At 48.2% G+C, this 12,122-nt stretch overlaps 1 protein-coding gene across 4 annotated transcripts in view; it reads left to right on the top strand.

Annotated features, from left to right (window-relative positions):
* The window catches only part of RARG (retinoic acid receptor gamma), a 176,764-nt gene that overhangs the window by 145,318 nt on the left and 19,324 nt on the right, over window positions 1-12,122 (top strand). For all 4 annotated transcript variants that reach the window (XM_029595068.1, XM_029595070.1, XM_029595071.1 and 1 more), the window contains 2 exons: window positions 5,058-5,218; window positions 6,820-6,996. In XM_029595068.1, the coding sequence (XP_029450928.1) occupies window positions 5,058-5,218; window positions 6,820-6,996 (338 nt within the window). The remainder of the gene's footprint in view (window positions 1-5,057; window positions 5,219-6,819; window positions 6,997-12,122) is intronic.

The raw sequence follows: 12,122 nt of genomic DNA, 5'->3' as shown, positions 1-12,122 counted from the left end.
CTAAGTTTGTATCCAGGTGAGATGATGTATCTCAACTTCAGATGGATGCAAAATAGCTTTTAAAAGAAGTCAAAGTTTATTTACCTTTTTTTTTTTTTCCCCGGTAGCAGCTATTAACTAGATCTTTTGTTTTTCCATTAACAAGCAGGCATGAATTAGCCATTACATATGAATGATATCATCTGACAGCACCAACATGGACCCAGTTCTTAGAGAGTAAAGCGTTTACTGACCGTGCACGGGAGGGCCCGCACGCGTGCACTGTCTTGTGAGCCCTTCATCTTTCTTCTTCCAAGTTACCACATGGACATGTCCCAGACTCACTTAATTTTTTGGCCTTGTGCTATGTTGCTCCCTCATTGCTTTTATTTTTTGCCTCTGCCTCGGCAGCCCCTCAAACAGAACTTTTCAGTTCCAAAATATTATATATATATATATATATATATATATATATATATATATATATATATATATATATATGTAGATAGATATAGATATATCTAATTTATTTATTATATATATAATATAATACATTTCTAAGATGAGTATGGAAAAGTCTAATGCCAAGAAGCTTGCACTCAGTGGCAGCAAGGCTTGTATGTGTGGGTGCTGGATGTCCTCCACAGATATACGCATCATCTATTTCGCCGCCTGGGCTTGGACCATGACTCTTCAATTGTTGCAGCTGCTATCTGATGTCCCCTGGGGTTCAGCAGCACCGTGCCTGGAAGATAGAGGCTCCGAGCCTTGGCATGAGGTTGAGCAGTAGAGCTGCTTTTCGTGTAGGACTGAGGCATTGTCAGGCTCTCGGTGCAGGAAGCCGAGGTGGTAAATCTTCCCCATCTTGATCCTGCAAGCATGGGAAAGCTCCTCTCCCATGGCCCCAGTTCCTGGATTCGCATCAGGTCAGGGGCTGAGCACGGCACCGTAGCCAGCAGCGTGGAACAAGGTGCCACAAAGAGTATCAGAATGACATTAGAGACTTCCTTTGGTGATGTCTCCTCCCCAAAGCTGAAGAAAAAAATCAGATATTCCCCTATCAGAACAGCAGAAGTCTCCTCTGTTGCTTTTATCTTCTTTGGGTCATGGCTTAGGGTTCCCCCCCGTGGTCAGAAAAGGAGGAAGATTCTACAGGGATTCATTCAGATCCTGTGCTAGACTTGCCCCAGCATATTTCTTCTCCAGAAGATCTCCAACTCCAGGTTCTTAAATAAGCTGGCAAAGATGCTGTCCATCAGTGTCAGGAAGGAAAAGGACCCAAGAACAGATGTCTTCAGGCTTATTCAGCAGGCTCTGCAGTTATCCCAGCTCACAAGCTCCTTAAGGACCTCCAAATGAGGATATGACAGACACTGACATTGTGCCTGCCGATGACCAGGAAACTGGATCTAAAATACAGGATCCAAACTTCCTCTGTTTTGGGTTTGCTCAGCTACCACACCACGCAGTAGTGATGGGGTGTTCGTTGAAATGTCGTAAGTGCACTTGTGACTACTGGAGCATACTTCTGGGGAAGGACCCAAAGGCGTTTAATAAAAAGATCCTCCTGGGGTCCATGCTGGGGGCGCTGAATTCATGCAAAAGCTTATGCCTCTGATGGACTCAACAGACCCAGAGCAGGCCTACTTCTTGCCAAGCAGTGGAGGACATGGAAGAATGTGAGAAGCATCTCATTTGTTCCACTTGTGAAGCCTTTGACACTGCAGCCAGGACTTTTGGCTGAGTTTGTAGGAGCTCAGTGGCTTGCATGGTTGTGAGCGAGTTGCTCAGAGAGGACGTGCATGATTGTCTTGCGGATGTGCCCTGTACAAGGAACAGAGTTCAAGAGATGATGGCTGTGATTAAAGTACATGAATGCACTTTGCAATCACTATCAGTTGCAGCGGGGGACCAATTGGCCCCTGCCTGATGCCGTTTTTTTTTTCACCCCTACAAGGGTCTATTCTGCCAAAGATGCTAAACCGGCTCTGTACCTGGGCGTCTGTGCATCTTATGGAGCAAATTAGGGGAGTGCATAACTTTTTTTTGTTCTCCCCATTTTGTTTTCGGGTCTGGGGAGGGCCATTTCGGTCCACTCCCCAGATCAGAAAACTTTTATCTTTCTCTGGGAACCCCCTCCCCAAAAAAAACCCCCATCCCAACACTTTAAATTAATTAACAACCCCCACCCTCCTGACCCCCCCCCCAAAGACCTGCCAAATTAATTTACTAAAACCCCTGACCCTTCCCAAGACCTGCCAAAAGTCCCTGGTGGTCCAGCGGGGGTCTTGTGCAGTTCCGGTCAAAACATCTCAGAAAAAATATGGCAGAATTAGAAAAGGCAAAGAGAAGGGCAACCAGAATGATAAAAGGGATGGAACAATTCCCCATGAAGAATGGCAGAGTTCAGGACTTTTCAGCTTGGAGAAGAGATAATAGAAGCAATATGATAGGGATCTATAAAATGAATGGAATGGAACGAGTAAACAAGTGGTTGTTTACTCTTTCAAAGAATACAAAGTCTAAAGGACCCACACTAAAGTTACTAAGAGAAAATGGTCCATCCACTCTTCCCAGCAAGCTTTTTTATGGTAGTATCTGCCATGCCATGCAGGCATGGCAGATACTACCAGGTTACCCCCTTGCTTATCGGTTCCCCAGACCATAAAAGTCTTGGCATTCATTGGTTGTTGTCCGATTAGACGCTGTCAAGGCTCATCAGGTGAGAGCTACAGCGGCTTCAGTGGCTCATCTCCGAGCCCCTTCTATTGAAGACATTTGCAAAGCTGCTATTTGGTCTTCTGTGCACACCTTCATGTCCCACTGCTGTCTGCACAGCATGTCCCGAGGAGCCAGGAACTTTGGACAACAGGTTTGCATAGCCCGTTCATCCAGCAGTGCACTCTTTACTTCTTGGGACTGGCTTGCTTTTATTACGTGCTTCCCCTGTACAGCCCTCAGCTTGTGACTCCCCACGTGTAATGGCTGATTCCTTCCTGCTTGCCAACAGAGAAAGCAAGTTTGCTTACCTGTAAACCGGGTTCTCTGTAGACAACAGGATGAATTAGCCAAGTTTCATAGCCACCTGTCGCCCTGGTGAGTTGACTGCCATACTAAAGCTTGAGCTCTGTAAGAGACTGAGGGGTTCATGAGGTAAGTGCTGCAGGCAGGAACTCAACGCATGCTCAGTAAAGGGTTTTTGTTTTGTTTTTTTTAACTGAGCTCTGAGAGCTTAGTCTGTGTTCATGTCTGTGCTGTTGCATGATGTCACCCGCACATAATGGCTAATTCATCCTGCTGTCTATGGAGAGCCCTGTTCACAGGTAAGCAAACTTGCTTTGCCCCTTGAGTAATTAACTGGAACAAGGTAGCTTTTTTTTCTGACAATAATCGGTAATTGTAAGTAGTTGCTCATATTTATCTGCATATCAATCTCTCTCTCTCTTTTATATATTTATATATAGATTTAATTTAACAGGCGATTTCTGCTGGAGAGATAATCATAACAGGCTTGTATCCCCACTGGGGGTTGGGTGACAGGGTATTGACACCTTTCACCCCCCCCCCCCCCACCTTGCCAAGTTGTACAGATCTCCCTCTCAGCCAGGACGGGATCATCCTCGGCTCACGGCACAGAGCCTGCACTTGAGTCTTAGCCAGAAAGCCGAAATGCTAGAGTTGCTCTTCTTCTGTTACTTTTTCAGCACTGCCGGTGGTAAAACCAGGGTTTCCAAGCGCTTTCAGCTCTGTTGTCCCTCTGTTAAGTGAGATCCCGAAATGCTCACCGGAAGAGGTTTGCATTAAAAAGGGAAAATGCCCTGGCCCCTTCCAATCCGGCCCACCTCAAACACAGCCCTTCATAGATTAAAATCCTGTGGCTTATCCCTGCCTTGCAAGGGGGAGGGGGGGGGGTTTGCGTTTACTTCTCTGTCTTGTTCATTGGCCTCTGTGGGCTTCACTGCTGGCATCTTCATTAATATCTGATTAGTCTAGTCTATAATTACCCTCCCACGGGGTGAACTAAGATGTGTTATGCATACTTGGGAGACTCTTATAGTGCAGAATGCAGGAATCAATAATACTGGAGACTGGCATTGTATTAGACATACTTTGGGAGTTTTAATTAGAGTACCAGGGGTGCAGAATGCATTCTGGAGACTTAGAAAATAGTACTTGAAACTCTTCCCCTCTGTCCGAAAAAAATCCCGCTATCTTTCCTTGGCAGTGGAGCAGCAAATTGCAGGTTTCACTCCCTCTCCTCTAGTTCCAAAGAAACTACCAGAGGCTGTTTTCCTAAAGCCTGGCGCTGCTGCTGCTGCTGCCCTCGGTGTGTGGGAGCAGAAAAAGCCAGAGCCGGTTTATCCCGTCACCCAGGACAGAAGTGTTCACAAGATCGGGGTTACAGATTCCACTGGGTCAGGAAGCTCCTCCGTACCCATTACTAGTTTTTAAACTTGTACGGTCACAACAGTATTCTGACTACACAACACTGGACGGCAGGGTGATCCATATATTGCAGTGGTATGAACATATCCCCCAGTCCTAGTCCCTGATCTGGAGATCAGAAGACTGCTGAACTGCTTGACTTGCTCTGACTTTAGCTTCCTGCCTCGGAGTGCGATCAAGGCGTGACAGAGTGACCAAGTAGAAACACCACCAGTAGTCCCATAATTGTACAGAATAGCAGGTTTCACGTGTCTGCAGTCTCGGTATGTGCACATTTTAATGTTTTGATTGTAGTACAGAGTCTAATAGCCATGTTGATCCTGGGGAAACACAGATTATGTGTATGATGTGCTGCTTTATAAAGAAAAACCCCAGTGTACTGCCTAGTGACCCAATTGGGTGAATTCATTTTGTAGTTATCCGATGATACGACAGATGGCCAGTATCTGATCACCTCGGCTGGGTGGCTGAGAGAACGCGTCCCGTGCTTTGCGTTCTGCTGTTGGCTGTGCACTGCGCTCAGAAGCCAAAGCAGCACCAATAGAGAAACAAAGGGTAGAGGGAGAAGAGCACTGATTTAGGTCTTTCTGGTTTGTTTTTGTTTTGTTTTTTTTTTAACGGGATGGGAGCAGCGGTGAGGAACGACAGAAACAAGAAGAAAAAGGACATAAAGGAGGAGGTGGTGACAGACAGCTACGAGATGCCCCCCGAGATGGAGGAACTGATCCAGAAGGTCAGCAAAGCCCATCAGGAAACCTTCCCTTCGCTGTGCCAGCTGGGCAAGTACACCACGGTAAGGACCTGGAGGTGGGGGCTGAGCATGCACAGATGCAGGCATGGTGGCTGAGCGAGAGCTGGCTTTCATCACTGGCAGTCCCAGGGGGAAACAAAAAGAGAACCCAGACCTCCACGTACAAAATCTCGTTGCTTATTTGTGCCAGAAGTGAAGCTCATGAGAACAGAATCAGTGAGGTAAATATTCAGCCACCGTGCAGCTCGAATGAACTTCCCCAGCTAACTTAACCCATATATTGAACGGTGCGGCCGCACCGCTGAATATATCCAGCTCTCTTAATGTTAGCTAGATAAGTTATGCAGCTAACTCCGAATATCCAGGTTAGCCGGATAACTTATCCGGCTAAGTCAGTTCCTCCCCTGAATGCCCTCGCCCCACCCGCCTGCCACATAGCCAGCGAAGCAGAATAACTAGTTATCCAGCTAAGTGGTGGCCATTCAGCGGGGTCGGATATTCGGGCACCACTACTTAGCCGGATATGTCCTAACTTGTCTGGCACTGAATTTCGCCCTCTTAAAAAAAAAAAAAAGAAAAAGTAAATATATATTTGGGTGGCACCCATCCTTCCCTTCCCTGCTGTGGAAATTTAGTCGTAAGTCTGAAATATTTCTAATCTGTTTGTAAAAAGAAGAATTTCTAGAAAGCTAACAATCGATCAATAACTAAGTACACACAAATATGACAGAATTCCATGAAATAAGCCGCAAAACATGCAGAAAGTTTAACATATATAAAGCGGGTTAGCAGCTGAAAAAGCCCTCCTGATGTCTAGGAAGTGGCTGTTGGGCTGCTCTCTGCAGCTCAGGCTAGTTTGATACCGGTGGCCTGGAGGAGCAGAGGGAGCATCTGAACAGAGCATCCTTTGTTTGGATTCATGACTTTTACGGTTGCCTTCCTGCACCTCAGAAAGCTGTAAAACTCTGTGTGCGAAGATATTTTATCCTTTTTAATTCCCTTGCCGCGCTCAATGGCCCTCTTGTTCAAGCTCAGACTTGCTGCAGTGTGCGACATGGCCCAGACTGTACAGGAAGGTTTAGAGATGACCACCGAGGCCTGTGAAGTGGGGGACATAGTAGTAGGGGGTGTTGCAAGGTGGGAGTGAGGAGTATTGGCAGAGCTGGTATGTGTGTGCATGATAGGAGGGGGAATGAGTTGCATTGGCAGAGCGTAGTGTTCTGTGTGGGTGTCTCAGGATATGAATAGTGCGTGGTGCTGCAGGGCAGGATTGGAAGGAGGGAGGAATTGTCCAATAGTTTAATACATGGGACTCCAGATAGTAGTAGATTCTAGCCTCTGTGTCCTCTCTGTAACTTTTGAGCTTGTCTTTCAGTCAGTGTCTCCCAGAACCCAGCTATAGTTATATATTAACCCCTTGAGAACTTGCCAGAGGTGGCTGCATGCATGTTTCTGAAGTACTATGAATGTCACATACTGAGATCCTATTCGGATGAAAAGTGTGTTAGGAATGCCGATTGTTTGTTTCACAAAACCACATTTGTCCTTTTGTTTAAAGCTTATCATGCGAGTAGTTTTAAGTCTTCATACCATTTATTACGCCGGCTCTTACTCCTTGCTCGTGTTGCCTGCTCTTCTCTCAGAATTCCAGTGCAGATCACAGGGTGCAGCTGGACCTTGGTCTCTGGGATAAATTTAGTGAACTTGCCACAAAATGTATTATCAAAATCGTGGAGTTTGCCAAGCGGCTGCCGGGCTTCACCACACTCACCATTGCCGATCAGATCACCCTCCTGAAAGCCGCCTGCCTCGATATCCTGGTAAGAGGAATGGGAAATCCTGGATTGCCGTACAATGGGGGTTTTGCTATATCTGCCAGCTCAACTCAGAATTCCAGGAGAGCTGGGATGGGCAGCTGGAGTTCTTAAGTATGTCATATATATATATATATATATATATTTATAGGTGGTGGGGGGAAGGGATGGGTATCAGTGTATCATTCACATCCTCTCTCTCTCTCTGTTCTTTGTTCTCTTCCCTCATTATCTGTCTGCCTTTCTCACCCTCCATGTTGGTGTTCCCCTCTCTCTCTATACCTCTGTCACTGGTTCATACTTGGCCACTGTCGCCATCCTGTTCTTGCTCTGTTAATGGCGATGTTGGGATTTCCCTCCAATTCCAAGGTTAGGGCACAGGCGGAGACAGGAAATGCGAGAACAGCATCTTGTGGGTGGGTCACATCTGTAGGCAGAGGAGAGGGACAAGAGGGGAGGCATAGAGAGCACAGTTCCTGTTCATACCCCAGATCAGTACAGACAAGTGGGTTTTGCATCTGTACCAGCAGATGGAGGCAGAGAACTAAAAAGCTTTTCAGGCCACCTGCAGTCCCTCAGTATTTCTCTGTCTCCAGCAGATGGTAGAGGTGCAGTCCTGCAAGTCTAGTTAAAAAAAAAGGAAGATTAGATTTAGTGTTTAGGTGAAGAAGAATAGAAGAGCTCCCTGAGGTGCTAGGTTCCTTTGTAGGCCATCCCTCAGGTCGAGCCAGGTGAGCGGGGGGTTGGTAATCCCTGTCTGGCTTTAGCCCGCAACATCCAGGGTTAGGAAAGCCCCAGGGGTCCTGGTTCCTTCCTTTCTCTGAGGTCGTCTTCTTCCCTGAGGAATCAGTCAACAGCCCTGTAGCAGGGAAGTATTTCATTTTCCTTTCTTTGGTTGCTGAGCTGACTGTGTCTTGTTTTTAAAAAAAAAAGTGTTTTAACAGAGTCGCAGCTGGTTGTTAGCATCGTGGGCCGCTGAATTGGGGAGAGAAGAAATTATGTATGGGGCTGTTGAATTTTGGGAGTTTGCTGAGGTAACTCGTACCACAGCTTTTGGATTTTTGGCTCAGCAGGTAGACTGCGCCATGTGTTCTCCCCTCCCCCCCCCCAATGGCGCTGACTTCGGAGCGCATGAAAATTTGACAGGCCTGTGGCAGCACCCTTTCGCAGCTTAATTCAACCGCGGTTGTGCCGATTGTACTGGGGGGGGGGGGAAACTGAGTAGCCCTCCTGTCAGTGCTGTATACCGACAGGAGGGCTACTCAGTCCCAGGGCCCTGTCAGGGAGGCCACTGGGGGAGATTTTGCCAAGAAAATCAGGAGGACTGCACAGGGCAGGAAATGGGGCCCCTGCTTGGGAGCCTCCAGATTCCCCTCACTTTCTCTGGCGATGAGGCCGGGACTGAAGATCAGAGGGAAGAAAGTCTGCAAATTCCTGATGTTGGGGACAGTGATGGAGAAGAGTTCTCCACAGAATTTGTTTTACTTCTGTACAAGGCTTATTTGGCCAGGAGAGGTGCAGGGGGTAAATGGTCTGTGAGTCAAAAAGTGCAGCCGAATCCAAAGAGGACAAAAGGGTCCCCGGCCTGGGGATTGGGGGACCTTCTCTGCTGGTTGGATCTTGGCCACCCTGATGGGAATCTGGAATCCAATGATTTGGAGGAAGGCTGGATGATCCAGGTGACGATCTGGCAGACGCGGATCTTGCTAACAATCATGGGGATGATTCAGCTAGCCACAGGCCGGGGAAGAACAGAGACTAGACTGGAGATTGTCTGAGCCCAAGAAGATCTCTATTGTGGAGGGGGATGACCCATGAATCATCCATCTGTTTTGCAAGGAGGAGTTGAAACCTCATATTCCCCAGGAGGAGTTGGATAATAAGGGAGTAGATCCGGTGCTGGACGACCTGCAGGGCCCCCCCCTAAGGCATTCCTGCTACCCAAGAAGGTTAAGAAACTGGTGGACCAGGAATAGAATGCTCCAGAAGCTGGGTAAAGGTGGCAAGGACAATGGCAAAGGTAGATGATTCGGTGTCGCAGTCACCAAGAAGACGACATCCCAGTCTCAGGATCAGCCAAGCTTAAGGACGTTCAGGATCAGAACCGGAAATCCAGTTGAAAAGGATGTTTGAGGTCTCAGCCTTAAGCCTTTGAGCGGCCACCTGTGGTAGCTTGCTGCAAAGGGCCTGTTTGTGATGGGTTCAGAAAACTCAGGAGAAGGTGGGGAGCTCCAATGACAATACTCAAAGGGCAGCCCAGTTAGAAGCTGGGACTGCGTATGTGGCTGATGCTTTATATGATTTGATACAGACCTCAGCCAGGAGCATGGTATCTGCGGGGTTGGCTCATCGTCTTCTGTGGTTATGCAGATGGTCAGCGGATATGTGGTCCAAGTCGCAGCTCGGTAATCTCCCCTTTAAAGGGGCACTGCTATTTGGAGAAGACCTGGAGCAGTTAATGAAGCAGTTGGGAGAGTTTGAAGGGAAATAAACTGCCTAAAGATAAGAGCAGTAGGAAGACTTTCCAATTCACTCACGTTTCTGAGATGTGAGACATTTTCGTCCCAACAAGAAGCAAGGATCTGGGAGGCAGCAGTCCTTTTGGGGGTCCAGAATACCTACCAGAGATGGGGCTGGTTAGGGGACCGGAGGTAGTAAGGCCTTACAAATGAAGCCAGGTCGAACCACTCTCTTGGGGAGGTTCAGAGGACATCTGGCTCAGTTTTACGGAGATTGGACCAAGATCATCTTGGACCCGTGGGTTCTGGAGGTGATAAAACATGGCTATGCTTCAGAATGTTCTCGGCCCGTCAGGGAAGCCTTCATGGAGTCTTATTGCTCGTCCCTCAGCAGGCGAGAGGCAGTTCGAGAGACATTGATTCGGCTTGAGATTAGATGCAATCGTTCCAGTACCAGCAAAAGAGCAGGGTCGAGGAAGGTCATCAGTTTGCTTCATTGTTCCCAAGAAAGAAGGAATGTTTCAGCCCATTCCTGACTGCAATGCAGTGCTGCGGATTCCGCGCTTTCGTATGGAAATGTTGCGAACAGTGATAGCGGCTGTTCACCAGGGAGAATTCCTGGCCTCCCTGGATTGAAGGGAAGCCTATTTACACGTCCCGATTCACGTGGAGCATCAGAGATTTCTTCGTTTCGTGGTGCAGGGGCAGCATTTTCTTCAGTTTCAAGCCTTTCCCTTCGGGTTAGCGATGGCTCCACGAATCTTCACAAAAGTTTATGGTGGTGGCGGTGACGGCAGCCGCGTTGTGGAAGGGAAGGCATTCTGGTTCACCCTTATCTGGACGACTGGGTTATCCAGGCGAAGTCAGAGGTGGAGTGTGACCGGTCATTTGAAAGGGTACTGGTGATGTTACATACTCTGGGCTAAGTTATGAACTTAACCAAGAGTCATCTCGTTCTGAGCCAGTATTTGGGGGCGAGATTCGACACTCGACTGGGGAATGTGTTTCTTACCTCAGAGAAGATTCTGAAGTTGCAGTCACAGGTGACTCTGCTATTAAGTATGCCAGTACCCAGGGCCTGGGATTACCTGCAGGTTCTGGGTTTTATGGCGTCTATACTAGATTTAGTACCATGGGCCTTTGTTCACATGCGTCCGCTCCAGAGGGCACTTCTGTCCCATTGGGATCTGTTGTTAGAGGAGTTTCATCGGCCCTTGCTGCTACAGGGGGTCTCCAGATCCAGTCTCTCGTGGTGGCTGTCGTGACCCAGTTTAGAAAAGGGGATGGATCTGGAGGTCCCAGACTGGGTAGTGGTGACCACAGACGCCAGCCTCAGAGGTTGGGGGCAGTCTGTCAAGGATGGACGGCCCAGGGGCGGTGGCCGCCCTTAGAGATCTCCTGGTCTAATCAACCATCTGGAAACAAAAGCAGTTTGCGAGGCGCTGAGATTTTTCTGCCACAGGTTCGGGATCGAATGGTGAGAGTGTTTACATACAATGTAACAACAGTGGCGTATGTCAGTCTTCAGAGCAGGATGAAGAGTCAAGGAGTGGCCCTGGAGGCTTGGGAATTATTTGTCTGGGCGGAGCAGTATCTACGTAGGATTGAGGCATCAAATGTTGCAGGAGTGGACAGTGGTGCAGGAGTGGACAGTGGTGCAAGTGGATTTTCCCAGCAGGCAGCAGTTGGACCCAGGAGAATGGGAATTGTTGCTGGAGGCCTTTTACCTCATACAGGCCAGATGGGACAATCCCCAGCTGGACTTGATGGTGTTGTGCAGCAATGCCAAAGCAAGGAGGTTTTTCGGTCTCAGAAGAGAGGAGCCAAAGGGATCGACACTCTGGTTCAACCATGGCCAACAGGGATTCTGCTGTAGGTTTACTCCATGGCCTTTAGTAGGGCAAGTCTTGTAATGCATAGAATGACATCCAGGCAAGGTGGTGTTGGTGGTGCCAGAGTGTCCGCGGCATCTGTGGTTTGTGGACCTGATTCATCTCTCTGTGGATGGACCCATCGGTTGGCTCACCTGCAAGGTCTGCTCAGACAAGGACCTATCTACTCAGATTGGGTGGATTGCTTTTGTCTCGCGGCATAGCTTTTGAGAGGAGACGTTTAAGATCAAGAGGGTACTCGGAGGCTGTTATCACTACGTTGCTTCAGGCTGGGAGACCTTCCACATCGCTTGCTTATGTTAGGGTGTGAAGAGTGTTTGAGGCCTGGTGTGTGGAAAGGAGCTTGGATGTGTTGCGGGTAGATGTTTTGCACATCCTAGACTTTTTACAGCAGGGTTTGTCAAAGGGCCTTGCTTATAATTCGCTTTGCACACAGGTGGCAGCTTTGGGATCCTTTCGAAGAAAGGTGCAAGGAAAGCTGTTGTCAGCTCACCCCAGATATCATATGTTTTCTCAAGGGGTCAAGCATCTGCGACCTCCAGTTCAAAGGATGTGTCCCTCGTGGAACTTGAACTTGGTGTTGCGAGGGCTTTGTGGTCCTCCATTTGAACCACTGCAGAAGGTGCCTTTGAAGGACCTTACATTAAAGGCGGTGTTCCTGGTAGCGATTTGTTCAGCCAGAAGGATTTCGGATTTGCAGGCTTTGTCCTGTAGAGAACCATTCCTATGGATTTCAGACAAATGGGGTGTGTCTGTGGACCGTGCCATCTTTTTTACCGAA

This window comes from Rhinatrema bivittatum, chromosome 3, assembly GCF_901001135.1.
Source record: "Rhinatrema bivittatum chromosome 3, aRhiBiv1.1, whole genome shotgun sequence".
Classification (NCBI taxonomy): Eukaryota; Metazoa; Chordata; class Amphibia; order Gymnophiona; family Rhinatrematidae; genus Rhinatrema; species Rhinatrema bivittatum.
This window is presented reverse-complemented; position numbering and strand designations above follow the sequence as displayed.